This window comes from Manis javanica, chromosome 10 (genome assembly GCF_040802235.1).
Source record: "Manis javanica isolate MJ-LG chromosome 10, MJ_LKY, whole genome shotgun sequence".
Lineage (NCBI taxonomy): Eukaryota > Metazoa > Chordata > Mammalia > Pholidota > Manidae > Manis > Manis javanica.
Genome location: NC_133165.1, coordinates 36,828 through 64,577, shown reverse-complemented (window position 1 = coordinate 64,577; position 27,750 = coordinate 36,828). Strand labels below are relative to the sequence as shown.

Genomic DNA, 27,750 nt, shown 5'->3' with positions numbered 1-27,750 from the left:
GTCCTGGCCTGCATGCCAGCCCCAGCCCCAGATGCCCTGTGGAGCGATTACCATTTGGATCCAGAGCCATGTGGGACTTGCTGCCATAGTAGCATGAGAAAGTCACTGCTGGTGGAGCTGCCTCCCTGTACTGCCCCCAGCAAGTCAGAACTGAGGGCTCTGTGCAACCCAGGCTCTGGTGGCTTGTGTTTGAACAGCCATGTGTCCTCAGAGACACACTTCAGGCGATCCTGGTGGGCGGGGGTCCAGGACACCTGCTCCCGTGGGGGGGCATGGGCAGCTACTTCCCTGAGCCTCCGAGACCCCCACCAGCTCTGCTCGGCCTGGCCAGCTCAGCAGTGGTCCCTGCACACAGCCATTAGGACAGCAGCCAGCCTGGGCCCTGCCTCCCTTTCCTCTCCAGGCTTCTACACTACTTCCGCGGCCACCACCACCTGGAGGAGATCATGTACAACGAGAACACACGGCGCTCCCAGCTGCTCATGCTCCTGGACAAGTTCCGCAGCGTGCTGGTGGTGACCACCCACGAGGACCCAGTCATCGCCGTCTTTCAGGGTCTGCTCCCGTGACCCTGGGCTGAGGACGCAGACAGCCTCTGCCTTCTCTTCTGTCCTCAGAACAGTCTCAGAGGCTCCAACCTGGGAAGGCAAGGCTTGGAGCTGGAGGGAGTGTCCGGAACCCATGCCTCTGAGTAAGGCCCACATGCTCCCCACACGTATGTGGGCCCCGCGTTTCTCAGACTCTCTTCCCGACCCTGCCCACGCTCCCTGGCCCCCTCCACTGCTGCCCTCCTGGCCATCATGGGAGCACAGTGCCCCTGCCCTTCTGATGGCCATCAAGAGTGTGAGGTCTTATTGCCTGGCCCCCCTCTTGCTACTGTCCTATGTTGGTGACCAGGAGGCTTGTAGCCAAGCTGTCGCCCCTTTGACACCTAAGGCGAGAGGATCAGGGCTGGCCCAGGTCCCGCAGTCGGGCCTGGTCGAACACGTTCCCTCTGCTCCTCGTGGGCATGTGTGCACCTGTGTTCACTGTCCCCTAGGGACATGACAGGCCCGAGGAAGGACGTGTCCACAGTGGGCCTGGTTCTGTACAACACGTGCCGTGCATAGAACCCCCAGTGTCCTGTCCAAACATGCTGACCAGTGGGAGGCTCTGGCTGAGACATAAGCAACACTATTTTCTAGAAGTAAGGCATTTATTTGATTTTTAAACAATTAAAAGGTCTTGTCCGAGCAGGCCCCTGCTTCAGCCTGTGCAGCCTGCTTGGCTGCTCTGTCTACCACGCTGACCCAGGGGCTGCCTTGGACATAGAAGCGCAGCGGCTTCTGGGCCCACTCTCCTGCATGGCCAATGCCCACTCGGGCTGCTGCTACCACAGCAGGCTCAGGGGCCCCCGGGGGGCCCTGTTCCAGCCACACTGCCTCATCTTTGGCCAGGTCCCGCTGGTCGAAGCTCTTGTCGATGGCCAGGGCCTGGCACAGCTTGGAGGGACCACTGCAGAGCTCACGGTCTTTGAGGGCTCGGCTGGCAGGGCCTTTGCGGAGGGTGCTGCGAAGCTGCCGCATGGTCTCCAGGCCCCCCAGGGGCTCCAGGGCTCGCAGCAGGACACACGCGCCCTCCCCTGTGGGACAGGTGGACAGCCTAGAAAGCAGAGCCTCCCCAGGCTGTTGCCTGCCCTGCCTGGGGCACAAACAGGGCCGTGGGGGTGAAGCAGCTGCCTTGGTGGGCATCACTGTGTCTAGGCCTTCTGTCTGCTCCACTCATGTACACCTGCACCCACAAGGCCCCTGTGCCTCTTGTGGGCATCTCCAGCTGCTACTGCCAGGTGGGGCCTCCTCCATGAGGCCAGAACTCCCAACCACTTGCTATGCAGAAGTAGTAGAAATCACCTCCCTGGTCTCTGGACTGGTCATCGGCAACAGCCACAAGCTGGCAACAGCATCAGTGGAAAGCCAGTTCTCCCTGGGCACAGTCACTCCCACCAGGAGCAGGAGGCCTCGGGCCTAGTCTAGTTCCTACCAGACCACAGGGTCCCCCATGCACCTCACCCACTTGGTGTCTGTGTTGGACAAGCTGGAAGGTTGGCCCAGAGCAGCTGGCAACGTGCACAGGATGCTGGATGAGCCCCCCGCCATTACCCAGTGTGAAGACTGAGGACAGGAGGGGACGTCGACAGCCCTCTCACCTGCCTTGGGATCCCCCCGAGCCTGGTATCCTCCCGCACCAGCCCTGGCCACTTCAGAGACCAGAGGCTGGCTCAAAAAGACGGAGCTGTCCAAATCCCCTCACAGCCCCTTAGGTTTGGAAATACTCCTCAGAGTCCTGTATGGGGACAGCGATTACCTGGACCCTGGCAGAGGAGCCCTGACCCACCAGCACAGCTGCTTTCCTGACTCATGTGGCCTACTCTGCCACCCGGGAATATGGCCAGGCCAGTTCCCATTCTTGGGTCGCGGCCACACAGGCCTCCTCATTGACATTCTGAGTGGACAGGGCAGCCATGCTGAGCTGGTCAGTTGCTGGCACGTGTCGGGCAGCAGGTTGTGGCCACAGCCCTCTTAACTAGCTGGGTTTCAGAGGGACCTCAGGACACACTCAAGGGCAAGCAAAGTCTTGAAATTCCAGTCCATTGATTGCTGTTCCCCTCCGAGTCCACCAGCCTCAGGGCTTCCCATGGGTGCAACCTATCCTTCACCATGTCATTGAGCCCCAAGAGCGGCCTGCAACTGTGTCAAAGGAGCCGCTTACCTTTGTCACACACCTCCCTCTCTGGAACACATCTGAGTCCCATGTCCTTAAAGACAAAGACAAAGCCCAGCACCCTAACGTCTTCCCACCAAGTCTGCACATCCCGCTACTATGTGTGCACCAAATGCCAGCAAGCCTCAGCAATGTGATGTACCAGCTCTCCTGTGCATCACCTCTGCCGGTGGGCAGGCAGCTAATGACCAGGTCTCCGGCCTCCCCTCTGCCTCTACCCAGTGCCCTTGGCCCTGACAGCACCTGTGCAGTTTCTTGCCTCCTCGACCTAAATGTCCCTTGGGCATCTTGAACCCATGTCCAGAAGGTAACGTGACACATTACCTCCCGCATCGGCCCTGTCTGCTGTGCCCACAGAAACCCTGGGCTCCTCCCCTTCCTCAGGGACCACAGCCCTAGGTACCTCTAGAGTCAGGCTCCTTGTCAGAGTTCAGTCTCACTTCACAAGGGGGTTGGTTCCATTGCCAAGGAAACCTCTTGAGGGCGGTAACGGCCCTCTGGGGACAGCCCCTGCCATCCTCTCATGTCAGGCACTCACTCTCACTCTCGGCACAGGGTCAGTCATGGGCTCCCTGCGTCCTCTATCCTCTGTGGTTCTGGCCCAGCTGTCCAGTGTAGACAACCACAGCTCCCATGTCACTGGAATCATTCAACAAATGTGATCTGCATCCTCCCAGCCTCCAAGCCCCTTACTGGGCTCCTCAAGCATTTGGTCATGCTGGGACAGGCAGCAGCTCGGGCAGGACAGTGCTGTGAGCTCTTTCTTCCAAGCACAGACCACCCAGGAAGCTCCTAAAGGACAGATGTTGCCCCAGGGCAGGTCCCACAAGGTGAGTGGGTTTTCCCAGGAGTTCTAGACCAGCACTATTGACATTTGGGGCAGATGGTTCTCTGGTGAGGGCTGTCCGGTGCATTGTGAGCCATTCAGCAGCATCCCTGGCCTCCACCCACTAGATGCCAGTAGCTTCCCCCCACAAGCTTTGATGACCAAAAATGTCTCCAGACATCACCTGTTTCCCCAGGGTGGCAGAATCATCTCCAGTTGAGTACAACCTACCAAGACCCCATAAGTGACTGGCAAGGTTCCTGCCTGAAGCCAGCTTAACCCAAGTAGATCTCACCCTCATTTTCCCACAGCCAGCCCCTGCCAAGTCTACCCTGTGCCATCGGTGACACCAGCTCTGATCTCTGGGACCAGTGGCAGCTGCATGGAACCTGTCAGATCTGAGTTCAGGCCAACCCATGACCGCTGTTCTGTGGGGGCCCCCAGAACTACAGAACACTGTCGTGCAGCCAGAGCTTCTGAAACCCTGACACAGCCTGCAGTGTCACCTCCCTGCTCAAACCCCCATCATGCCCTTATCCTCCCGGCAGTCTCCCAGGTGACAGCTGAGGGCTTTACCCAGGCCCGCCCCCAACCCCCAGCACTGCTCACCTTGGCTAGAGATATTCATGCAGAAGTACATGCCGTAGATGATGTACACGTACAGAGTCCCTGGCCTCATGAACATGGCACGGTTGCGGGTGGTCTCCCGACCACCCCTCGAGTGGGCAGCTTCATCCTCTGGCCCCAAGTATGCCTCAGTCTCCACAATGCGGCCACGGAGCTCTGTGCCATTGTCAAGCCGCCGGACCAAGACCTGTAGGCGGTCAGTCTCTGCTCAGGGCAGGGACAGAAGTCCACTGCACCCGGACATTCCACAGCCTGGACCTCGTCTCCCCAACTAAGGATGCACCAGGCCACCCAGGTCCCCCCACTGTCCATTCTGTCCTGCTGGACCACCAGACCATAGGCTCTCCTCACTGTGGTCCTATGCGCAGGCTGCAGCCAGGAGCAGGCTGGAAACCAGCCCTAGTGAATCAACACACTTTGAGTCCCATAACGGGGCTTCCATCCTCCTGTATTCTCCTTCAGTCCCCTTTGACTTAATGGCTCAGCCAGGGGCAGGGCAGCCTGGAGGGTGCAGAGCCCTACTGGTGTCCCCATACAGCTGTCTGGTATGCTCCAGAGCCAGTGGACTGTTAAGTCCACTGCCCCTCTAACTGGACTGTTAAGAAGGACCATCACATTTAGCTTCTGCCCACCTGGCACCAAAAAGCCTTTCCGAGCAGTAGGACTGGCTGGCCCACAGTGACAGTGACCCTGGCCCTGTAGCCAGTGTCGACAGCTCCCCAAGGAGCGGGTCAGTGCAGGCACTATGCCAGGGACACGAGCCTGGCTATAGTTGGCTTATGGGAGTTGGGCCTGGAGGGGACAGAGGAGCCGTCCAAGGACAGGGCAGGAGGTAGTTGCCAGGGGCTGTCACTGGAGGGGCTTGTGTTCTCAGGCCAACAGAGCACATCTGAGGTGAGCCTAGGCTACGGTACAGCCAGGGAGGGCCTGTGGAATGCTCAGTGTGCCAGGGAATCGAGTCTTCCCTGGCCTGGATGTTTTTTGTCTTCTTCACTGGCCACAGGATATTACCTGTCCCAGAAGAGCCCGGGCCAGGCAGACTGCAGGCTGGTCGAAAAACTCTGATCCCAGCTGTGCAGAGGGGCCCTTTGGGCTTGAGAAATAGATGCTGCGCTGTGGGCACAGGGTGGCACATGGCCCCCAGAGAGGCTCCTTGTGGGAGGGCGCCTGGGCTCCATCCGGTGGGCTGTGACACTGCTCTGCCTCCAATAGCCGCTGCTTTTTTTGCCCCATTTTGCGGGAAAGCTGTAAAGGAAAAGGAAAAAGTCAAGCTGAATAGCAGAGGATAGATGGTCGTGCAGTGGAGTCAGACGTGAGCAGCTCCAGAACCGTATCGACTGCCAGCCTCACCTGCAAAATGAGCCGACCGCCTCGTGGGTGGTTACAAGGGGCATACAGAATGCCATACCTGGTGTCCTCTGACCCATGCTGAGCCCCAGGAGGCCCTGGGAAATGACTGCACGTGAGGACTGGCACGTGAGGAGTGGTGACAGGGAGGCCACTCAGCTCCACAAGCACTCTACATTAAGGAGATGCACAGCTTGTGGCAAAGGGCTGCAGGGCCCAGGGAGGGGACAGTGAGCACCACCACAGCCTGGGACAGGAGGGCTGGTATCTTCTGATGCCTGCTCACCACATGGACCTCGGGCCAACTTCTGAACTTGTTTCCGGAATCCTGCCTTTTGCCCCTGAGCCTAACCAGGAATTTCAAAACACCGCTGTAACCTCAATGGGGACTGCCCGAGGCATGACTAGTGGGTCATGTGTCATCCATACCCCTCCAGCACCTGGCTGACACAGGGCTCCCGATGTGTCAGACCCTTCCTCAGAATACCCCAGAAGGCCTGATACACATAGGTGGGTAAATACTGGGCTGGCTGAGGGAGAGAAAGACAAGTACCAAATAATTTCCCTCATCTGTGAGGTATGATGATGAAGCCAAACTGAAGGAACAAAGCAGCAGAAGACTCCAAGAAGGAACTAGCAGTGCCAAAGGGGAGGGGTGGGGGAGAAGGGGACTGGGGGTATTATGATCAGTACACATGGTGGGGGATCAAGGGGAAGACAGTGTAGCATAAAGACAAGTAGTGACTGCGGCATCTTACTACACTGATGGACAGTGACTGCAATGGGGTGTGGGGGGGACTTGATAATATGGGTGAATGTAGTGACCACATTGTTTTTGATGTGAAACCATAAGAGTGTAAATCACCGATACCTTAATAAATAAAAAATAAAAATAAATAAATATAAACAAACAAACATTAAAAAAAGTACTCGGCTGCCTGACTGCCTGGCCCTACCCCAGGTGCTCAGGGTATGACCTCTGGGGCATCCCCAGCTCTCCTCTCGAGCCAGGATGTCAGAATGAGAAGGAGTAAGTGGGCAAAGCTGAGGTCTCCCAAGGAATGGGGAGGATGTGTTGAGACCCAAGCACACTGCCTGCCTCCCACATGCCACCACGCTGTGGCAGAGGAAACCTGACCACTCTCCCTCAGCTATTCTGGGACCAGCCGCTCTCCAACGAAGGGAGCAGGTGAGCACTGGGGCCTGAAAACACACTACTCAAGGCCTGATCTTCAGCAGTAGCCACATCTCCCAGGCATGTGACAGGCCCATTATTTTTAAAATGAGTGGTGATGTTCCACGTTGAACAGAGTCTGCTGAGAATGGGCGCTGACGTGACCGTCTTTGCAGCCTGGCCCATCTGCCAACACCCGTGGTGGACTCAGACTCTGGGACGCTATTCTCACCCCAAGCCTGGCCCCTGGCCTGACTGCCTGGGCACTTAGGTCACTCTGGGTCTCTGCTCTGGCCCACCCTGGGCAGTGAGGGACTCATATGGTTGCCCAGGTACTGAGATTCACAGAAGCCTTAGCTTCTCCACTGCAGATCTAGGATTCAAACATGCATGAGGTGACCCGGCTTATTTTGCACAGGGAGCTGAGGAGTGCGGTGACCCGGTGTAGCACCCAGAGTGAGTGCTACCTCAAACTGTGCACCTGGGCACCTCCAACCCATCACGTGACCCTGGTCATAAATGAGGGCTCTTGGGTGAGGGGCCCCAGAAAATTACTTGAAGTGTCTGTGCCTCTGTTTCCTCATCTGTTGTGGTTCTGAGAATAAAGCGAGAGAAGCCAGGGAAGCACCCGGCTAGCACCCAGCAAGCACCTAGCTAATGTTAGGAAGGAACACCCTCCAGTGGGGATGCTTCTGGGCAAAACCTGGGGAGAAGGGTCATTTGCCAGGCCCACCTGGTGGAGGACAGGAAACAGCCTTGTCTGGATGGGGTTGTCCAAGGGACCCACGAGCCCTCCATCAAAGCCTGGGCAAACGGGGTTAGTTCACGAACGGGGGCATTTACCTGGCTGTGACGCTGAAGGAGGAGGGTGGGAAGGCGGCCCCTCCAGCCAACTGTTCGGCAGGCTGGCTTCTTGGCAGGGGGTGTCTGCGACAGGCCTGAGCGCACAGCTTTTCACCAGAAAACCTATGTCCGGGTCCCCTCCCAGACCTCACTTGCGACCTCGGGCCTGGCCTGGGCTCTGCTTCCGGCAAACGGAGCAGCCGGGCCGAGCCGGAGCCCACCCCGCCAGTGGGAGCTCCTCTGGGGGCCGCGGACCCCGTCCGGGCCTGCCTGCGCGCATTTGCGGTTCGCCCCGGGCCCTCGCTCAGCGGGTCCCTGGCTGTGCCACTCGGGGTGATATTCGGCCCCGAGTCGGCTCCGAGCATGGAGGGCCGGCGCGCACTCACCTGAGCCTCGGCGCGCGCGCGCATCCGGCCGCTCCGACCGGGCCTCGCCAGCAGCTGCCCGTCGAGCCCTGAGCCCAGGGCGGAGCCGACCCCGGAAGCCCCGCCCCGGCCGAGGGTGGAGCTGGCGCTTGCGCAGAGAAGGACGGGAGCCGTGGGGCGGTGACGGGCTCGCGGCGTGGGCTTGGGAGCGGGTGGCGCTCTTGCTGAGTGAGGAGGGTTAGCAGGCGGCCAGGGGCTCCCCTCCCAGTGACCTGCCCCCACTACCCCCAAAACCGCAGAGCCGGTGGCCAGACGACGAAGAGAACTGGTGCGGCGTGAATGGCCCGCATACGGTTCGGCGGGGTGCACGTGGAATGCGCCGAGGGAGGTGGCGGACTGGCCCTGTCGTTTCGACACGCCTTCCGGACTGCGGTGGCCGGGGTGGGGGGGGGGCGAGGGGGGCGATATTACTTGTTCCCGACCTCGGGAGGCACGGGTGGAAAGGACAGGTTGGTGGGGGGCAGGGGGGCGGATAGTGGGTTAGGAAGACTGCCCAGGAAGCGGACGCCAGGCCTGTCCGGAAGCCCCTGCCCGGGTCATCGTCACAGGCGGTCCGGGGATTCTGGCTCCTCAGCAGAGCCCCCGCCCCTCCTGTCACCCAAGGATGCTGAAAGGAGCCCACCCACATCCTGGGGTAGGCTCGCTGGACAGGGGGGCCAGCCTCCTCCTGTGGTGAGGCGAGGAATGGTCTGTGAGACCCCTAAACACCCTCCTTGCATGTCTGTGGCTGGGGGGTCCCCACCTCTGATGCCCCCTTCCCATGCCCATCTCCGGCTACCCTCCCTGCCCATAACCTCTCAAGTTGGATTGGTGCCCCCCAGGGAGAAGGGAGGGCCATGGGCAGGCGGGCGGTGGTCAAACACAGGGCTGTTGTGTGTTTGTGGTGGTTGAGGGGCATGCTTCTGGCTCCTCTGGGTCAGTGAACCCTGGCGGGCAATTGCAGCCCAGACACCCAACACAAGCTTGTCTTGCTAGGGTTTACCTAGGTTTGCATGGGCCCCGCTGCAGCCCTGGCATGGTGGCAGGCACAGCCCTATACAACCATTCCTGCCCTAGGGACATATCCTGAGCTGTCTTTGATTCCTGTGACTCTGGCCCTGGGAGGGGGTACCTATGGGGCCTTGGAGTGTAGGATGGCATCAGATGGGAGTTGTTTGACTGGCCATGTGCTTGGCGCCTTGGATGAGCATGGCACCTAGTTCAGGGCAAGTTCAGCTGGGAGGGCCATGGTCTTCAACTGCTCCTCCAGGCAGTTCAGGTCCAGTCCCATCTGGGTACCCCCAACCCTCCCCGATCCCTCCATCAATCCTGCCCCCCCCCCCCCCCCCCCGGGCCCCAGCCAGGACCTCCTGGGCAGGGAAGGAGGGAGGGGCAGAAGCCTTCCAGCCCTCTGCTGGAAGCCACCCAGCTATTTGTGGCACTCTGCTGCTTCCGGAGGTGGGTAACTTGTCACAGATCCATGCTTGTAAGGCAGGCCTGGATGTGACTCCTGCCCCTGTCTTTCCTCTTCATCCCCTGCAGCCATTCTGCCCAAACAATGAGCCCCTTCCTGCTTTCCTGTGCTCAACCCCTTTGCCCTCCCCTTCCCTTTCTCCCCTATTCCCTGAAGGAAACTGAGGCCTTGGTGTGGTCCTGTTGGGAGAGGGTTATGTATCTTCCTCTGCCCTTGTTCCAGCTGCAACAAAGAATGAAGGGCAGAGACACAGTAGTGAAGCAGAGTAAAAGTTTAAAAGTTTCTTAGAGAAAAAGTGCGGTCGACCTCAGAGGAGTGCACTGAAAGGTTGAAAAGAAAGAGTTTAAAGTTAAAAGGTTACACACTTAGAAAGTGTGGGCGACCTCAGAGAGAGGAGCGCCCCCTCAGACCAAGACGCCAGTATCCCCTGGAGAAATCAGAGCAGGAAGTTCCTTGTGTTAAGTGTCTGGTCCCCGTGGTGAGGGCAGGGGCAGGTTGGGTGCTGTTTTGTATTAATTTTTATTTTGATTTCAAACATGGTGCGGTCCTTGTGGAAATCATGGGGAGGCCATTTTTCCGGAGGGGTGTTTTATCTCTACCTTGAGGGTGAGGAGAGAGGCTCTGAGGGCTGCCCTGGCCCCCAGGAGGTGGAGGCAGGGCCAGACAACCCACTTCTCCAGATGTCCCAGCCTTAGTGCAAGGGCTTGCGAAACCGCTGGCGGAGGGGGCTCCACCACTTCCTGGTTTGTGGTCTGAGGCCCCACCACCGGCGGGAAGTGTTGGGCTGAGCATTCCCACTGTGACGTGCAGGGCAGGCAGGCAGGGGGTGAGAGAAGGTGGTCCTAGGTGCCCAGCTGCTGGGCTGGGGAAGAGATGTTGGGGGATGTCAGGGGAAGATGCAAGTGAGGACACAGCTGGATGCTCTGGGATGGGTGAGTGCTGGAGCGATGGTCTCTGGCCCTGCTGAGCCAGCCAATGGCCTGTGGGGGCCACCAGTCACTGGAGTCTTATGGGGAAGGACAGCAGCTCTACTGGCCACAGAGGCCAGAGTTCCAGGACCAGTGCCGTCCCCAGGCACCCAGAACACTGGCTTGGTGTCCTTTCTAACATGGAGATGGCTCTGACAGTTGGGTCAGAACACAGTGGGCTCCTCAGTCAGACAGGAGCACATGAGCACACCCTCCACAGCTTCTCAGCACTCCAGCACACGACTGGCCTCCCAGCCCCTGTGTCTGATGGGCACCAGCGAGGTGAGGCTCCTTGGGCAGATGGCAGCTGAAGGAGGTGTGTGTGCCCTGCATGCTCCCTTCCTTGGGCTGTGCTGCCAGTGCTGCTGGGCCCTGGACCCAGGTTCTTAAAGGGACCCCTTGCCATGCCCTGAGACACAGGAAGGGGCAGCTGCCTCAGAAATAGCCAGTGACCTTAGGCCCCTGGCTGGACTGGCCCACTTCTCCCTCCTCCCCAAATAGCCAGGGGCTGGTCCTGGGGCCATCCAGGTTCCCAAAAGCCCAGGGACTGGCCTTCCGAGCTGAGGATTCTGGGGTGGCTAGAAGGGACTCCTCCTCCTGTAGGCGCTCCCACCCCCTCAGGTCCTAGAGTGAAGCCCACAGCTGTGGTGGTGGTCCAGACGCCTGCCCATCCCCAGTCACCTGCCCACATGGTAGGCAACTGCAACCTATTTCCATTTCTCAGGCCCAGTGAAGAAGAAGGAGCAGACTGTGAGCTGCGGTTCTATGCAGGGGCTCTTCCACCAGATCACAGCACTGAGGGACAGTCGTGAGGCGCGGTGCATGTGTGTGCGCACATATGTCCATGTGGGCTGGGTCCGGGCCTCTGCTCACTCCCTCCTCCTGATGCCATGGCCCTCACTCAGGAGAGTGGAGTGGACTGAGAACATAGGGACTTCTGAATTTCCCTGCCCGGCTGTACTGGGGCATGTCTTGGGAGTAATACCTGTGAGGGAGCAGGGTTTGCGACAGAGGCTTCTGGGAATCCCCTTGGAGCTCAAGAACCGAGACGATCATTCAGAGGTAACCCAAATGAACACAGGGATGCCATTCTGTCATTGGGCACAAGACCACCCTCTCTGGGGAGGGACCATGACTTTGGGAAGGTCACTCATCCACTGAAGGTGACCTCTTGGGGTGGGGGGGTCTCAGCTATGAGCCAGCTACGGTTGGTGGTCCTGGCAACGGGGGATGAAAGTCTGGGTCATGGAATGGGTCTGGGTGGTGCCCTGCAGTGTCCCACTTCAGGAGGGGGCCTGCCAGCACCGGATGTCTGGCAGAGGCATGCTTTGGAGGCAAGCCCAGACCCTGGACTCTAGAGATGACATCGCCACTGGCCCTGCCAGCCCAGTTGTGGCATCTAGGTGGGTGGGGCCTGCTTATTCTTGGCAGAGGTTGAGCATGCCTGGCATGGAGAGGCTGTCCTGTGTGGCTGAGAGCCCGTCATGGGAGGGGTGGCACGTGTGGGCTGCAGGAGCCCTGGGCATCAGCACTGGGCAGTCCCCTCCTGCCTTGTGTCCCCAACCTACCTGCAGTCCCCACACCCACGACCCTGCCAAGTGAAGGAGTTCCCCTGTAGTCCCCCCAGGGTTTTCATTGTCTCCCTCCACTTCAGAATCATATCAATATGCTTCCTACAACACAATTCATAGAGGGCCCAGTGTGTCCCACGTATGGATAAGTGTTTGGTCAGAGGATTCTGACCTTTGCCCATGCTCTAGGGCTAACCTGTAAGTTGGTGACCCCCTCAAGTTCTCAACTTTATTTACTGTGTAGACAAGGACCAGGTTGTGAGCAGTCAGACACTGATGCTGTCTGACCGTGACAGTAGCTCTGTTCAGAGAGGGTCACTGCCACGTGGTCCAGGACCTGCAAAGGGCTTGAGGACACATTTGTGTGCCATCTGAGACTGGAGGGGCCAGGCCTGATGTGCTCCAAGGTGTCCTGGCACCCAGTAGAAGGGTCCTTGGGAGACCCGGGGTCTGAGTTTGTTTTCTCCGACAGAAGAAAGGAGACCACCATACCAACTCCCCAGAGGAAGCCTGGGCCCCTCCACCACTTATAGCTCCTGATCAGCTCTGCCTGCACCCTGCTGTTGCCCTCCCTCCCCCCGACTTTTCTGGGTCTTTCTCTGGCTGTTTTTGCCCCACTGACTTGCAAGTCAGGAGAGAGGAACCACCAGCAGCCTCAGCCTGCAGCAGATGGGCAATTTTGTGTCCATTTCAGAGTGCAGGCATGAGCCACTCCGGGATGGTGGGCAAGCTCTGAAACGGAGATCAGGGTGGGTACCGAAGCCAGGGCTCCTTGGATATCTGTGACCAGGCCCAGCTTGACCTGGAAGTGCCTGTTTTGGGGGCAGGGGGGAGCACAGGGGCCTGAGGAGGGGGTGACTGCCTCTGATCCTGCCCTTGGTGTGAGTGTAAGTGTGACACACACAAATGAGAGTACACACTTGTGCATGAGTTAGGTGTGCATAGTGAATATGTGAGTGGGTGTGCATGTGAGTGGCTGTAGAGTGTTTGTGGGACAGAGTGCTGAATGCATGGACGTGTGTGAGGAGTGGGTGAGTGTAGGGTCAGTGACTTGTCAGTGTGGGCCTTTGGAGGAGGTCCGTGTTAGGCTTACAGGACATCCAGGGACACTCTCCCACACGGCCCCCAACCACTTCTCAAGCACAAAGTCAAGACAGACTTAAGGTCAGGACTCACTTGCATCACAGGGAGTATGAAGAGCCTCGTACTGGCATCGACCATCGGGCTTAATCCAGCTGGCTGACCAGGTCCTCCCTCCACTGCCAAGCGGCGCTGGCGCCCCAGAGCCACAGGTGTCCCTGCGGCCGGACCCAGGAGAGATCAGAGCCCAGCGGCCCTCCCGGAGGAGGTGACTCGGGCCGGGCGGGCCGCGCGCATTCCTGAGCCCTGAGTCAGCGCGGCCGCCCCCTCCGGCCGTGCCCGCCCCCGGCGCGCACGCCCCTCGCTCTATGGCATTCTCGGGCTGGCGGGCCGGACGGGCGCGCGGGCGGGGACTCGGCGCGGGCGCCCTCCCGGCCGTCGGCGGCAGCCCCTCCCCGAGGCCCTGAGGACCCCCGAGGACCCCGTGCGGGCGGCGGTGGTGAGCGAGCGCGCGGGGCATGGGGCGCGGGCCGGCCGGCTCTGGGGCTGCGTCCGCTGAGCGCGGGGCGGTCCGTAGGCGCCGGGGCCGGAGCCGCTCCCGGTGGCCAGAGCCGGGGCCGGAGCGAGGCTGGGTTCGGGGGAGTACCCGCCGGAGGCGCCCGGACTTTCTCTCCCGGAGTTTCCCGAGCCGCGCGGAAGCGGCCCAGCCCGGGATTCCTAACCCAGCGCGCCGCAAAAATAGCACGGGGCCGGATTAGCCCGTCCTTGCGGCCTGCGCGGGCCGGACAGCTCGTCTCCAGCCCCCGCCCAACAGCTGAGGGTCCTGGGAGCCGGAGGGCTCCGAGGCCGGGGATGTCCCCAGGCTCCTCGGAACAGTCCCCCCTTGCGTTTCCCCTCGCGGCCACCACCGGCTGGTGGCGTCTGTGAGTCGAAACTTCAGCTCAGAGGGAGGGACCTAAGGGATCATCTCTGTCCCCGCCGTGTTCACAGGGGTGGGAATAATACTGGCTGTCGCTGTGGAGCTCGGGACGGCGACTGCTCCCAGCTTCCACTTCCCAGCCTGTCTCCCAGTCTGTAGACACTGAAGCCTTAGGGAACTGCTGGCTGGGAGCTGCTCCCAAAGACACCTCCTGACCCTGTGCCCAGTGGCCAGGAGGAGCAGTCCGTTGAGCCCGAGGCCAGTGGGGGGTGCCTTGAGGCAGGCCTTCACTTGGCTGGGGGACGACTGGACTGCAGGTATTCAGGGCACTGGCGGAGGATCTGGTGGTCTGCCCTGCTGGGGGCCTGTCGAGGGCCTGGCTGGGGATTGGGCAGGGCATCCCCCAGTCATGCCTGCTCATGGCCCAGATGGACCTGACCAGAGTTCCTTCTCATGTGTGTGCAGCTTGGGGTCGTGTCTGGCTGGGTGGGCAGGGACTGAGTCAGAAGGCCATGGATCTGTGCTGGGAAAGGTTCCCCCATCGTCCCAACCTATGGACTTCCTGGCGGGGAAGATTCAAGGATGAAACTGGCTTTTCAGGTTTGGCCCAGGTCGATGCTGGGCTCTCCCCACCCCCATGAGCCAGCCCCAGCCCTCTGACTCCCACCCAGCAGCTGGCTGGGGCCCCTGCCACCGAGGTTTATTCTGGAGAAGCTGAGGCACAGGAGTTGAGTGCCCTGAGACGGACGGTGCCAGGCCCCAGGCCCCTTCCCAGACCCGCAAAATGCCTTGCCCAGAGACCAGCCTCCCGTTGCACAGACAGGCTGCTGGAGCAGTGCTGTGACCAATGTCCCTCGTCCTGCATTAGTATGCCCATGGACAAAGCGTCACCCTGGTGAGCTCGCATTCTTGGAGGCCCTTGGTTCAGAGGGAATCTCTGGTCAGGTCTCCCCTGTTTTTTAGGGCCCTCCTCAGGGACTTCTCAGCTCCAACTGCTGCTCAGAGCACCCCCACTGTTTCTCTCACCAGAAACGAGGAGCTCCCTACGCCAGCTCCTCAGTGTCTGTGACAGGATCGACTTTCTGCCCAAGGATCGGGTTCCTCAGCTGTGTCTGTTTTCTGGGTTGGGTGTGTTTGAGGGTGACTCCTTCCTCCGTGAACTGAGCTGCCCTGGGCGAGGGTGGAGTGGAGTGGGGTCCCAGAGGGGCCTGACAGCTTTCCTAAGCCTGAGGAACCCCTTTGGTCTGCCCCTCCCCTGGGGAGCTGAGGCCAGGGCCAGTACGCAGGCACACAGGTCCGTTCTGCCCCAGTTGTGGGCAGACTTGACTCAAGGCTGGAGGCTCAGTGGCCTCAGACAGTGACTGTCCTCTCTGGGCCTTAATTTCGTTTTTTGTAAGATGGACACAGAGGACCCCTTCTGGGGGCTGTGATAGGTCAGCAGGATCATCAGGTTCAGGTTTGAGGGCGTTTTCCCAGGCTTCTGATGACTGAAGCCATTTCTGTTGTGATAACAGGTTTCTAGGGCCTTGGTGTCCCCAACCTGGGACCTTTCCAGTACTGTCCAGTAAACGGTGCATCATGGGTGGGCATTCTAAGGCCCATAGTGTCTGGGTGTCAGGGAGTGTGTGTGTGGTGTCACTCGGAGGCACTTCTGGGGCTCTGACTAGCGATCAGGCTGCTCGTCTTTCTTCTGGAGAGGAACGTTGGTGGGATGCAGGCCTTTTTCCTCTGCAGCTTGTGGGTGTGTTGTCACCTAGCTGCTGAGATCCAGCTAGACCCCAGATTGTGATGCCCAGAATCTGTCATAACGAAGTCTATGTGCCTCCCTCCTGCTGGCTGTGTGGCTAGTCCTCTAGCCTCTGAGCCCTGGCCCCGTGGATATGTCCATCCTGTGAGCTGCTGTCAGCCCCAGTGGGGCCAGGGGCTTCAGTTCTGGCCATCGGTGACCCTCCGGGTCATCTGTGCCTGCTGAGGATCCAGGCAGTGCCCCTCCAGGGCCAGTGCTCTTTTCCATGCCACCCTCCTGGGTCAGGAAGCAAGTGGGTAATTATCATCAGGGACTAGTGTTCTCTTATTGGCCCTCAGCATGTTCACTGGTGGTGGTGGCAGGTGATGGGTGACTTGAGGCAGGGAAAGGCAGAGGGCACCGTGCAGGCTGTCAGCCGGGTGTCAGGACTGCTCTGCCCTCCTCTAACCTCCTTTCTTCTACGGGAACCTGGAGGGTTGCTGGGAGGGTTGAGGAAGGGTGAAGGACTGGCTGGTATCGTCCCTAGCATGATGCCGCTTACCAGTGAGGCACAGAGAGGCCAGGTGACTTTCACTGCCACACGGTAGCATGTGGTGAAGAAGGACTGGATTCCAGGCTTCCAGACAGGTGGCCCTGCCTTCCCAAGGAAGATCATATTAGAGGCTGAGCATAATAGAGGTCAAACAGAAGGCTGAATGTCAGATATCTGGGCTTTAGTGGGGAGGCCGGAGGAGCTGGTTCCCTAGCACCATGCTCAGGTGAGCTGGGGACACGTCTGAGTAGGTGTCCTGGGGTGGGGTCCATGCTCCAGCTGACCTCGGCAGTGGGCGGTTCCCTTGGCAGGGCAGGGCAGGGCAGGGCCTGGCTTTGGTGGGTCTGGTGCCGTGGCCAGGCGGTCCACTCGGCTTCCAGCTGCCTTTGCCAGCATCCTGCAAGTTTTTAGGGCAGGCCTGAGTTCAGTGTGACTGTTCTCGCACCTGAGGATCCAGCTTCACGCCAGCCGTGGCCACTGTCCCCAGTCTCCTGCCTCTTGGCCACATTTTCCCAAACTCAGCATCTCTGAAGGGTCTTGTCCCTGACGCCCCTGTGGCTCTCACTCTGGCTGCACATGCTGCCCTGTGGGCCTGTCCCCCCTCCCCTGCCCTTTCTTTGGCTGCCCTCCCCAGAGCCAGCAGGTACCGCAGTCCTTTTGTTTTTGATTCAGCTGCCACTTCTTGAGCGCCTGCTGTGTGCCAGGCTTTGCTGTGGCCCCTGGTTTTCAGATGGGGAAAACGAGGCTTGCTCAGGGCTGTAGGTGGTGGAGACGAGCAGGGCGTGTGTCTGTTGTCTCAGGCCAGTTCTCCTGACTAGCCTCAACACACAGGCCCCTCCCGCACCCATGCACACTGCCAGCCCGAAGGGTCCACAGTCATCCCAGAGTGGGAATCTGAGTCAGTGGGACGTCCCCATTCCCTACCCATCCCTCTGCCTGATGGCTGCAGCTGCTCCCAACTCTGTCGCTCCACTTAGAGTCGCCCTAGTGGCCCCGTGGCCCTGTGGGGCCCTCCTTCCTCAGCCTCAGCTCCAATCCTGCCCCACACTCACCCTGAGCTGTTGGAGCTCCGCATGTGCCCCCCCCGCCACCACCCCCGTCGCCTCAGTTAACCGAAGCTCTGTCAGCACATCCCACTGCAGTTCTAGGTGTCTCCTGATGTGTTTGGGGCCCTGGGTGGGCAGCCGCAAATGCCAGAATGACTCAGACATTGTGTGACCCTGGGCAGTCAGGCCTTCCCTGGCCTGCGGTTTCTGCCTGCACTGAGGGGTCAGCAGAGTAGGGATGTGCAGGGGTTCCCCCGACAGGGGCTGTCTGGGAACAAGAGCCCACTGTGTGCCTGGGGGAGGCCTGGACACTGAGCCACTGTCTCCTCTGGGCGAATGCCCCTCCCTGGCCCAGAGTCTTTGTCTGGCCCGGGCCATGCCTCTCCCCGTCCCCTACACCCCTGGGGCCCACTGTGAGCCCCCCCTTGTCAATCCCATTCACTTGAGGCCCAGATGGGGAACTATGCACATGGGGGTAGGGCGGGGTGGGGGTGTGAGGTGTCCTGGAGCCATTTAAGTGTCAAAGCATTCCCCTGCCTCTGTCCCAAGCAGGAGATGGATTTGGCTGGAGGTGAGGGACCCTAGGAGGTCTGGGCATACAGGCAGAGAGCTGGTGCCTCCCTCATGAGCTGAGCGGCTCGCGTGTTGCCGGCTGACCGTGGGTCCAGGGTATCAGGGGCTGGGGAGCTCACCACTCTTCCCACGTCTTAGCTTGTGCTGTTTCTGTGTGTACCCAGTCATGTGGTCAGCTCCTCCTCCCAGACCCAACTGTAGGGTCTTCTTCATGCCCCCTCACCCCAGATCATGGGGATCAGCTCCTGCTAGCCTCAACTCGGAGATGACCAGTGTTCACTGTTCACTGAGCAGTGGCTCTGGAGCGGGCCGATCCTGGGCCCTGCAGACCTGGTGGAGAGGGCAGGGTGAGCTAAACCATGCCAGGGGAATCCAAGGCCGGGAGTGCCTGTCAGGGGTGGGGCAGCCTGACTGAGGCTGTGGGTCCTGGAACATGTGGGTGGTTGGCAGAATGCATGTGCAGGGCAGGGTGCGGCAGGGGTCCTGAGATGCAAGGGAGCCAGCTGTAAGGAGAGGCTGTCGGGGACAGTGGGAGCCACGGAGGGTCACAGATGTGTGTGGGGGTGTGAGTCAGCTGGCAAAGGTTCCTTGTACTTCTTAGTGTAGGGCTAGCTAATGTCACCAGAGGGGCTGGGCATACATCGGGAGGCTTCTGGAGATGCTGGTCCTGCAGCACCCAGCCTATGGATTACCACTGGTGACCCCACATGCCACTCTTGGCCCATTTTTCCAGGCGAGACCCTGAGACACCATGAGGCAAGTGGTCATTGGGTGGTTGGGATGGAGTGAAGGCAGCATAACTTCCCCCATCTGAGTGCTGAGTGGGTTCCCATCTGTCTGGCTACTCATCCACAGGGACCCATGGGGCAGAGCACAACCTTGGGGGGGTCAGGTCGCCTGGGTCCTCACCTGGCAGGCCTGCCCTGACCATGGGTGGGGGGTGCACTCAGGATGCTGTCACAGCAGTGCGGGTTCCAGAAGCCCCTTTGAGAGACCCATCCCATCTGTCCTCTCTACATGCCTGATAACTCTCTGAGATTCCACCAGTAGGCCCTTCCCAGTGATTTCCTGTCAGCAGGGAGATCTCAAAAGCTATGAGACCTGTGAGGTGAGGAGGTGAGACCTGGTGGATGATGACGAAGACTCCACCCTCTGAGGATGCAGACCTGTGACCTGTTGCTGATGTTTCAGGGGACATACAGGTCTGGGCCACAATTGTGGCATGAGTTGGGTGCTGAGAGATGATCTTCTTGCTTAGAACCCAGAGGGACCCAGTCCTTAGTCAGATCCTGGCTCCATCCCCCTCTAGGGAACTTTCCATCTGACCCACATTGTTGACTTAGCATGGGCGCAGGAGGTGGTGTGGGAATAAATGCTACCCTCAGCCCTTGGCCCCAGATAAGTTCAGATGAGGGCAGGGGAGAGGGGTTTGGTCCTGAGGGGGCTGTGTGGATGGAAAGACCCCTGGGTGCACAGTTGTGTCAGGGAAGAGGTTGAGGATGCGAGGGATTAGGTGTGAGCTAAGAGGAGAATCCCTGAAGGACTTCCTCCCACTGGGTTCAGCATCCTGGGCCCTTCCTGGCCTGTGCAGGAGTGTGAGCGACATCCTTGGACTTTCCCAGGTCAATATAGAGCCAGGAGTTGCTCTGATCAGAATCCTGGCCCTTTGCTGGTCAGTGTAAGTCCAGCAGGAACTGTAGGCAGCATCCTAGGCCTGTCTGTAGTTATGCTACTGTGAATATATGACAGTAGGGAAGGCCAGCCTCTGCTCTCTATCCCTGTCTATAAAGTATGGGTGGGACTTTCCCTGCATCTCCTCCGGTCAGTTGAGAGGGAGGCTCAAAACTGGAAGCTGTTTCTAGCGGTATTAGGTTGGTTTACAGACTCTGCATTTCAGAGTCTGCTGGGGACGAAACTCTTTGAGGAAATCAAGGAATTTTGGGGTCTCTGCCCTGAGTATTTATAGGCCACTCCCCTGCTATCGATGTCCCCCACTCAGGAAACCATCCCAGTCTTGTCTCCTGTTTCTAGACACCTCTGTGGAAAACACTTTGGGGAAGGGGAAACAGATCTGCTCTGAAAGTGGTTTTGTAATGATGGAAGTAGAATGTCAAGGAGGCCATGGTCACATGAGTAGCCAGTGGTGGCCCCAATCAAACCTTGGCCTCTCTTCTCTGGGTCCGGGGGCCTTCCCCTGTGCCAAGGTCCTAGATGCTCAGGGTGGTGCTGGGCAAGGGGCCCTCTCAGTGCCGAGATGCTTTCCTGTCGTTTCTGGGCGCCTTGCGACCCCTGGTGGTCATGATGGTGTCTGCGCCAAGGTGTCTTTCTGGATGTCCACGCCAGAGAGCTACGTGCCCTCTCTGAAATGTAGCAAACTGAACCCTGGTCCTTGGTGCAGTGGACTGTCTGTCTCTGGAGAAGATGGCATAGTGGTTAGGAGGGTGAGGTCTAGGTCAGACAGACCAGCTCGTCAGGCTGCCTCTGTCCTTGTGCCTGGCCGTTCTGTGAGGAACAGCTACACCCCTCACCCCAGCCTTGTTCACTCCATCACCTCCTTCCAGCCCGTGCTCAGGTGTCACCTCACAGGGAGGCATCACTGTACTGTCAACTGTACTGTGCTCTGTTTTCCATGTCCCACTTGACATTAACAGGTTTGTTGTTGACTCATCTCTTGTTTGTGTATACTGTAAGCTTCAGGAGGGCAGGGATTTCATCTGTTTGGCTCTCCTGTTTTCTCTACCAGTGCGTCCCAAGCACCTAGGAATGGCTCACAGTAGGTGCTTGAATATTTGTGGCAGGAATTTACGTAGTCTGAGGACCTGGTACGTGCCTAGCATGTCACGACTGAGTGTGTCAGTGCCTAGCACACAGTAGGACTTCCGTGACCCCCTGTTGGGTTATTGCCGCTTCTCTCTTCTCCTGCATTGTTACTAAATCATGCACCACACCTTCAGGCCTGCCTTGCTCCATCTGGAACCATGAGTGAGGCCCGCAGGGACAGCACAAGCAGCCTGCAACGCAAGAAGCCGCCCTGGCTGAAGCTGGACATCCCAGCTGTGGCGGCTCCAGTGTCAGAGGAGCCCAGCTTCCTGCAGGTAGGCCCCGGCCAGCAGGGGCTGTGGGTACACCCCATCCAGCCCCCTCACCGTGACCCCGTTGCCCAGCCCCTGAGACGGCAGGCTTTCTTGCGAAGCGTGAGTATGCCCGCTGAGGCGGCCCGCATGCCCTCGCCCCACCATGAGCCGCGGCGGCCGGTGCTGCAGCGCCAGACCTCCATCACTCAGACCATCCGCAGGTACTGCACTGCCCTGGCTGCTCCTTGGGTCGTGGTCTGGGGGGTGGTGGGGCAGAGGTAGGCATTCAGGTGGGCCCGGGAATGGGTCAAGGGATTTCTCCTCAATCTTGTTGCCCATGTCATCCTGCCGTCCTCCTGCTCTGGGGATCAGTCTGTCTCACCTATCACTCTTCTCGGCAACCACCCGAGCACTTGCTTTCTCTTTCTCTGTCTCCCCTACTCCAATGCTCTGGCCCCTGAACAGCCGGCAGGTGCGCTTTGGGCGTGTCCACACTCTGCCCCTTTTGGGTCATCCTGCTGCCCGCAGGGCCCTCCCGCAGCGCTGGTCTCTCTCTCGGTCCCTGCTCAGGTACCTTGGCAGGGCATGAGTGTGTTGACGTCAGCCGGCTTGTGCATGGCTCACGGCTTCTCAGGAGCTGCGCGCATTTGGCTTTCCCTGGGGCTCCTGATGGCAGGAACTGGCCATGTTTTTGCTTGCATGTCCAAGGGCTGTGGGCAGCCTGCTTCGGCCTGCAGTGCCCACTGCCTGAGTTCTGTGGTGTTCAAGGTCGAGCTGATGCCCCGGGCCAAGCTCTCTCTGGCCGAGTTGAGGGCTGACCTCCGAGCTCCATCTCAGGACTCAGTGTCTCCACACAAACCCTCCTTTCTGGGTTGAGGTGAGGGCCTGTATAAAATGCTCACCATGGGCATGGCCTGCCATCTACATTTGTAGTGGGAATTTGGAGCTGGTTAATTGTTGAGGGGGTAGCCAGGGCTGGAACCCAGTCACCTTAATCAGACCGAGCCCACTTGGGCCCCAGATCCTGGAGTGACTGGAGGCCAGGGGTGGGGCATGCTGCCCAGGAGGGGGGCCTCTGAGGCCCCTGCTGGAGATGGGGGAGGTCTGGCTTTCTCTTGCTGAGTCCCTCTTATGGCAGAGGCACGGCTGACTGGTTTGGAGTGAGCAAGGACAGTGAGAGCACCCAGAAGTGGCAGCGCAAGAGCATCCGTCACTGCAGCCAGCGCTATGGGAAGCTGAAGCCCCAGGTCATCCGGGAGTTAGATCTGCCTAGCCAGGACAACGTGTCGCTGACGAGCACTGAGACGCCCCCTCCCCTGTACGTGGGGCCATGCCAGCTGGGCATGCAGAAGGTATGCCTGTCCACTGCCTCCCACAGGCTCCTCTCTGCTCCCCTGGGCTGGGGATGGGGACACAGCCAGCCTGAGCAGAGGGGGATCCTCGGAGCTCATGGTCTGGAAGGGTTGTCACATGGACCCATAAAGGCACCTAAGACACTTTCTTGGAATAGGGGCCTGGGGGAGGGGCCCAGGCCCTGGGATTACACCAAGGGGCAGCCTCTGGATGGCCTCCCAGGGTGAAGAGCTGTGTCAAGGTACTAGAGGTGGGAAGAGGGCCCCCTCTTGGGCAATGTAGTGTGTGCAGAGAATGTGCTGGGGAGTGGGATGCGCAGTGGCTGTGTTCTCCGCAGTGGAGTCTGGGGTGAGGAAGGGGTGGCTTGGCGATGACCCAGCCCCCAACTCCTGCATCTCCTCCCCTCTGCCAGATCATAGACCCCCTGGCCCGGGGCCGGGCCTTCCGCGTGGCAGATGACGCTGCTGATGGCCTGAGCACCCCACACACGCCCGTCACGCCGGGTGCTGCCTCCCTCTGCTCCTTCTCCAGCTCCCGCTCGGGTTTTAGCCGGCTACCGCGGCGACGCAAGCGTGAGTCTGTGGCCAAGATGAGCTTCCGGGCAGCAGCCGCGCTGGTGAAGGTGGGTGTGGGGCTGTGGAGTCCCCGGGCCTGGGGTGGGCCTGGGGCTGAGGTGGCCGCTGTGCCTCGTGCTCACCTCCTCGCCGGCAGGGCCGCTCGGTTAGGGATGGCACATTGCGCCGGCTGCAGCGCCGAAGCTTTACTCCCGCCAGCTTCCTGGAAGAGGACACGGCTGACTTCCCTGACGAGCTGGACACATCCTTCTTTGCCCGGGTAAGCCCTGCCGGGGGTAAGAACTGGGGTAGAGCCCAGTGTCTTCACCCGTGGCCCCTCTGCCTCCGAGTCCCACTCTGACCACGTGTATTTGCTCAGGAAGGTGTCCTCCATGAGGAGCTGTCCACCTACCCGGATGAGGTGTTCGAGTCCCCGTCGGAGGCGGCACTCAAAGACTGGGAGAAAGCCGCTGAGCAGGCGGACCTGACAGGCGGGGCACTCGATCGCAGCGAGCTCGAGCGCAGCCACCTGATGCTGTGAGTGACCCCAGCCAGTGGCGAGGCCCGGGGGAGGACCTGTGGCTGTCAGGAGCAGCTGGCCCATGGACTGACACCCCAGACGGCCGAGGCTAGGAGTTGCCTTGTGGACCAGCTTGGCCATTATTTTATGGCTTGGGGGACCCATGGCACGGCATCATTCATGTCTCGGCTGCCCATCCGTGGAACTGGATCACAGTCCCAGATCCCAGAGGCTGGACAGAATCCAGTGGGGATGGGCGGGTGATGTATTAATACTTGTGGTTGTCCAAGGGAACCCCATCGGTGTGTCCCCACCTCCCTGGCATCCCCCAAGGGGCTCAGGATTGATTTTGCTGGTGAGGAGAAGGCTGATGCTGAAAGACACACACAGTATCTTTAATGGTAGATGGGAGCAAGACATGGTCCCACCCAGCATAGACTGCAGCAGGTGGGCATCTGGGGCGGGCATTGATGGTGCCCCTTCCTGCAGGCCCCTGGAACGTGGCTGGAGGAAGCAGAAGGAGGGTGGTGCGGCGGCCCCGCAGCCCAAGGTGCGGCTGCGGCAGGAGGTGGTGAGCGCGGCAGGGCAGCGGCGGGGGCAGCGCATCGCAATGCCGGTGCGCAAGTTCTTTGCCAGGGAGAAGCGACCGTACGGGCTCGGCATGGTGGGCCGGCTAACTAACCGCACCTACCGCAAGCGTATCGACAGCTATGTCAAACGCCAGATTGAGGACATGGACGACCACAGGTAGGCATGGGAGGGATGTGGCTTTGGGCAGGCAAGGCTTCAGTCTGGATGTGGGGACTCTAGGTTGGGGGTGCCATCGCCACTGACTCTCCACCCCGCAGGCCCTTCTTCACCTACTGGCTCACCTTTGTGCACTCGCTGGTCACCATTTTAGCCGTGTGCATCTATGGCATCGCGCCTGTGGGCTTCTCGCAGCATGAAACAGTGGACTCGGTGAGCCCTGATGCCCGTGGAGTCTGAGCTCTGCACTCCCTCCCGGTCCTCTGACCTCTCTGCCCAACCTCCCAGGTGCTGCGTAATCGCGGGGTCTATGAGAACGTCAAGTATGTGCAGCAGGAGAACTTCTGGATCGGGCCCAGCTCGGTGAGGGCAGGGCCTGGCTGGGCTGGGCCAGGCCGGCTGGTGGGGACACTGGGCAGGCCGGGGGCTGCAGCTGCACATCCTGTTCACTCGCAGGAGGCTCTCATTCACCTGGGTGCCAAGTTCTCGCCCTGCATGCGTCAGGATCCACAGGTGCACAGTTTCATCCGCGCCGCACGCGAGCGTGAGAAGCACTCAGCCTGCTGTGTGCGCAATGACCGGTCTGGCTGCGTGCAAACCTCAGAGGAGGAGTGCTCGGTGCGTGCCCTCAGCCTCATCTGCACTGCAGTTTGTGCTCATTCTGGGACTTTGGACGGAGCTGGTTATCCTTTACCCTGCTTCTCTCCAAGTCACAACGTCTGTCTGTGAGGGCCCCAGGCGGCATGACATTCCTCCCTCCTTTTGCCCCAACCTCTCTGCATCCGTCTCTCTGCCCATAGACTGCTGTACCATGTCTTTTGATGTGGGTGTGCTTACTGCACGTCTATGTCACGTTATTGTGTGTCAGGTTTACATAAGCAGTATTCCTTATTTTTCCCACTGAACAATTAAATTGCATCTTATGTCCAAGTGGCATGGATTTATACCAGTTGCCTAGTTTTGGACACAGGCATTTTCTGATTTTAAGCCAATAGAATCATGCTGTTGAGCTCCTTGTAAGAGTCTCCTAATACATACGCAACATTTCTGGAGTTACATTTATTGAGATGGGGTGGTAGGGTCACAGTCCTTTTGCTGTTAATTCCTGTGTCTTGGAGACTGCACGGGTGAGAGGTGGGCTCTGTTTAGTGGCTAACTGTGCCCTTCCACAGTCTACCCTGGCAGTGTGGGTGAAGTGGCCCTTCCATCCCAGCGCCCCAGACCTTGCCGGCCACAAGAGACCATTTGGCTCTGTCTGCCACCAGGACCCCAGGTCAGTCCTGCCGGCCCCTCTCCTATCTTCCTTTGTCCATGTCTCCCTGGGCATTCAGGGGAGAGGAGTAGCTGCCTCCCTACTCCTGCCCCATCAAGTTGGACCAATGCCACAAGCCACAGGCAGGGTCTGATGACATACTGGACTCATGCAGGGTATGTGATGAGCCTTCCTCCGAGGACCCCCATGAGTGGCCAGATGACATCACCAAGTGGCCGGTGAGCCGGGGCAGGGGTGGTGGTTGTTGGGGAGCCACCCTTGTTGTGTGGGTGAGGAACCCATACCTTGCCCACCCATCATGGGACCACCCTATAATTTCAGATGTTACGCCCCTAGCTCTTGCCCAGCTAGTCTGTCCACCATTGCCTACCTCTGGGCATGTGGTCAGAACAGGACAAGGTAGAGACTTGGAATGTCAGATGACCTTAGTCCAGTTTAACAGATGTACCAACTGAGGCTCAGGGTGCAGTAGTCACTTGAAGTCAAGGGAGGCCTACTTACTACTCTAGGATTCTGTCCATCTCTGCCACAACTCCACAGCATGGCATAGGGCCCAGGCTTGGGGGAGGCCCTGACCCGGTCCACCCCCACCTATGACCCAGATCTGCACCAAAAATAGTGCTGGGAACCACACCAACCACCCCCACATGGATTGTGTCATCACAGGCCGGCCCTGCTGCATCGGCACGAAGGGCAGGTAGGTGTGCCCATGCACATGTGTGTTTGGGCCTAGGTGCCAAACACTGCCCTTAACCTAGTCCTGAGATAACCCAACATACCAAACAAAGGGTGTGGCTTGAGAAACGGTCTGGACTTATCCATGGCTAACAAAGGTGGGCGAGTGGGTGAAAACTGCATCTGGGCCCCAGCAGTCCCCCCTGCAAGTCCACTCAAGCACATCCTGACCTTCCAGGTGTGAGATAACCTCACGCGAGTACTGTAACTTCATGAGGGGCTACTTCCATGAGGAGGCCACGCTCTGCTCTCAGGTAGGCCTCCAGGGTGAGTGTCCCTCCCCTCTGTCCCTGCCACAGTGGGTGCTGACGGGCCACTCTGCACAGGTGCACTGCATGGATGATGTGTGCGGGCTCCTGCCCTTCCTCAACCCTGAGGTGCCTGACCAGTTCTACCGTCTGTGGCTGTCCCTCTTCTTGCACGCTGGGCAAGTGCCACCACGTGGGCTGAGCGGTGGGGGTGGGTGGTCTCAGGGACCCAGGAGTGCCTGGCCACGGTTGGTAGAGGACCCCTGCTCAATTCCACCCCCTCCCACAGGATCCTGCACTGCCTCGTGTCCGTCTGCTTCCAGATGACTGTCTTGCGGGACCTGGAGAAACTGGCCGGCTGGCACCGCATCGCCATCATCTACTTGTTGAGCGGTGTCACCGGTAACCTTGCCAGTGCGATCTTCTTGCCATACCGCGCAGAGGTGAGGCTGCTTTCCGCATAGGGATCCTCGTGTGTGCACCTGCTCCCTGGCACGAACTGGGTTAATGTCTAGCAAGGGAGCATCTCCCATCTTGCTACTCAATCTTGGTGTGCTCTCGGCCACAGGAGGTAGGGTGGGGAGATGGGGTCTGGGTCTAGGGGGTTCTGCTCAGCCCTGTCAGCTCACAGCCACGCATGCTGCCTGCCAGGTGGGCCCGGCCGGCTCGCAGTTTGGCATCCTGGCCTGCCTCTTCGTGGAGCTCTTCCAGAGCTGGCAGATCCTGGCCCGGCCCTGGCGAGCCTTCTTCAAGCTGTTGGCCGTGGTGCTTTTCCTCTTCACCTTCGGACTGCTGCCGTGGATTGATAACTTTGCCCACATCTCAGGCTTCATCAGCGGCCTCTTCCTCTCCTTCGCCTTCCTGCCTTACATCAGCTTCGGCAAGTTCGATCTGTACCGCAAGCGCTGCCAGATCATTGTCTTCCAGGTGGTCTACCTGGGCCTTCTGGCCGGCCTGGTGGTCCTTTTCTACTTCTATCCCGTCCGCTGTGAGTGGTGCGAGTTCCTCACCTGCATCCCTTTCACTGACAAGTTCTGTGAGAAGTATGAGCTCGACGCCCAGCTCCACTGAGCTTGCCGGGGACAGGCAGACTGTGCACCCCAAGCCTCACAGGCCACAGGACCCCAGCTGCACGCCCTGTGTGGGGTCCTGCCCAGTTCCTGGACACTGGCCTTTTGTGCCTTGTTCACTGCTGTTGAACCTCTCTACTTCTGGGCATTTATCACACTAGTTCCCATGATTACTGTCTAACTAGTCTCTTGACGACCGCATAATGTGGCCAATAAATGGACCGGGAGCGTTTTAGCTGCCACTGACTTGACCGCAGCTGCCTCCTTTCTGGTTTCTGCTGGGGA

At 59.4% G+C, this 27,750-nt stretch overlaps 3 protein-coding genes across 22 annotated transcripts in view; 2 read left to right on the top strand and 1 right to left on the bottom strand.

Annotated features, from left to right (window-relative positions):
* NPRL3 (NPR3 like, GATOR1 complex subunit) overlaps positions 1-1,237 on the top strand; it is a 35,164-nt gene extending 33,927 nt beyond the window's left edge. For 11 of the 12 annotated variants that reach the window (XM_037001768.2, XM_037001767.2, XM_037001765.2 and 8 more), the window contains one exon: positions 404-1,237. In XM_037001768.2, the coding sequence (XP_036857663.2) occupies positions 404-569 (166 nt within the window). In that variant the 3' untranslated portion in view covers positions 570-1,237. The remainder of the gene's footprint in view (positions 1-403) is intronic. The other variant, XR_005056881.2, reaches the window with a different exon arrangement.
* Positions 1,177-13,304, bottom strand: MPG (N-methylpurine DNA glycosylase). 3 transcript variants are annotated; one of them, XM_037001777.2, is made up of 4 exons: positions 13,171-13,304; positions 5,225-5,458; positions 4,196-4,400; positions 1,177-1,621 (listed from the first exon to the last, which is right to left on the bottom strand). In XM_037001777.2, the coding sequence occupies exons 1-4, from the start codon at positions 13,213-13,215 to the stop codon at positions 1,215-1,217; spliced, it is 891 nt and encodes a 296-aa protein (XP_036857672.2). In that variant the 5' UTR covers positions 13,216-13,304; the 3' UTR covers positions 1,177-1,214. The 3 variants fall into 3 exon arrangements, with proteins under 3 accessions (XP_036857672.2, XP_017523794.2, XP_017523795.2); XM_017668305.3 differs by lacking the exon at positions 13,171-13,304 and adding an exon at positions 7,964-8,107; XM_017668306.3 differs by lacking the exon at positions 13,171-13,304 and adding an exon at positions 7,578-7,957.
* On the top strand, positions 13,272-27,716 carry RHBDF1 (rhomboid 5 homolog 1). 7 transcript variants are annotated; one of them, XM_073214328.1, is made up of 19 exons: positions 13,272-13,573; positions 20,846-20,986; positions 21,056-21,186; positions 21,431-21,535; positions 22,104-22,317; positions 22,731-22,940; positions 23,030-23,152; positions 23,252-23,409; positions 23,882-24,139; positions 24,241-24,352; positions 24,428-24,502; positions 24,596-24,757; positions 25,312-25,412; positions 25,567-25,630; positions 26,015-26,109; positions 26,326-26,401; positions 26,474-26,574; positions 26,685-26,838; positions 27,047-27,716. In XM_073214328.1, the coding sequence occupies exons 2-19, from the start codon at positions 20,870-20,872 to the stop codon at positions 27,464-27,466; spliced, it is 2,676 nt and encodes an 891-aa protein (XP_073070429.1). In that variant the 5' UTR covers positions 13,272-13,573; positions 20,846-20,869; the 3' UTR covers positions 27,467-27,716. The 7 variants fall into 7 exon arrangements, with proteins under 7 accessions (XP_073070429.1, XP_036857650.1, XP_073070428.1 ...); XM_037001755.2 differs by having other exon boundaries at positions 20,846-21,186; XM_073214327.1 differs by lacking the exons at positions 13,272-13,573; positions 21,431-21,535.
* The last annotated feature ends 34 nt before the right edge of the window (positions 27,717-27,750 follow it).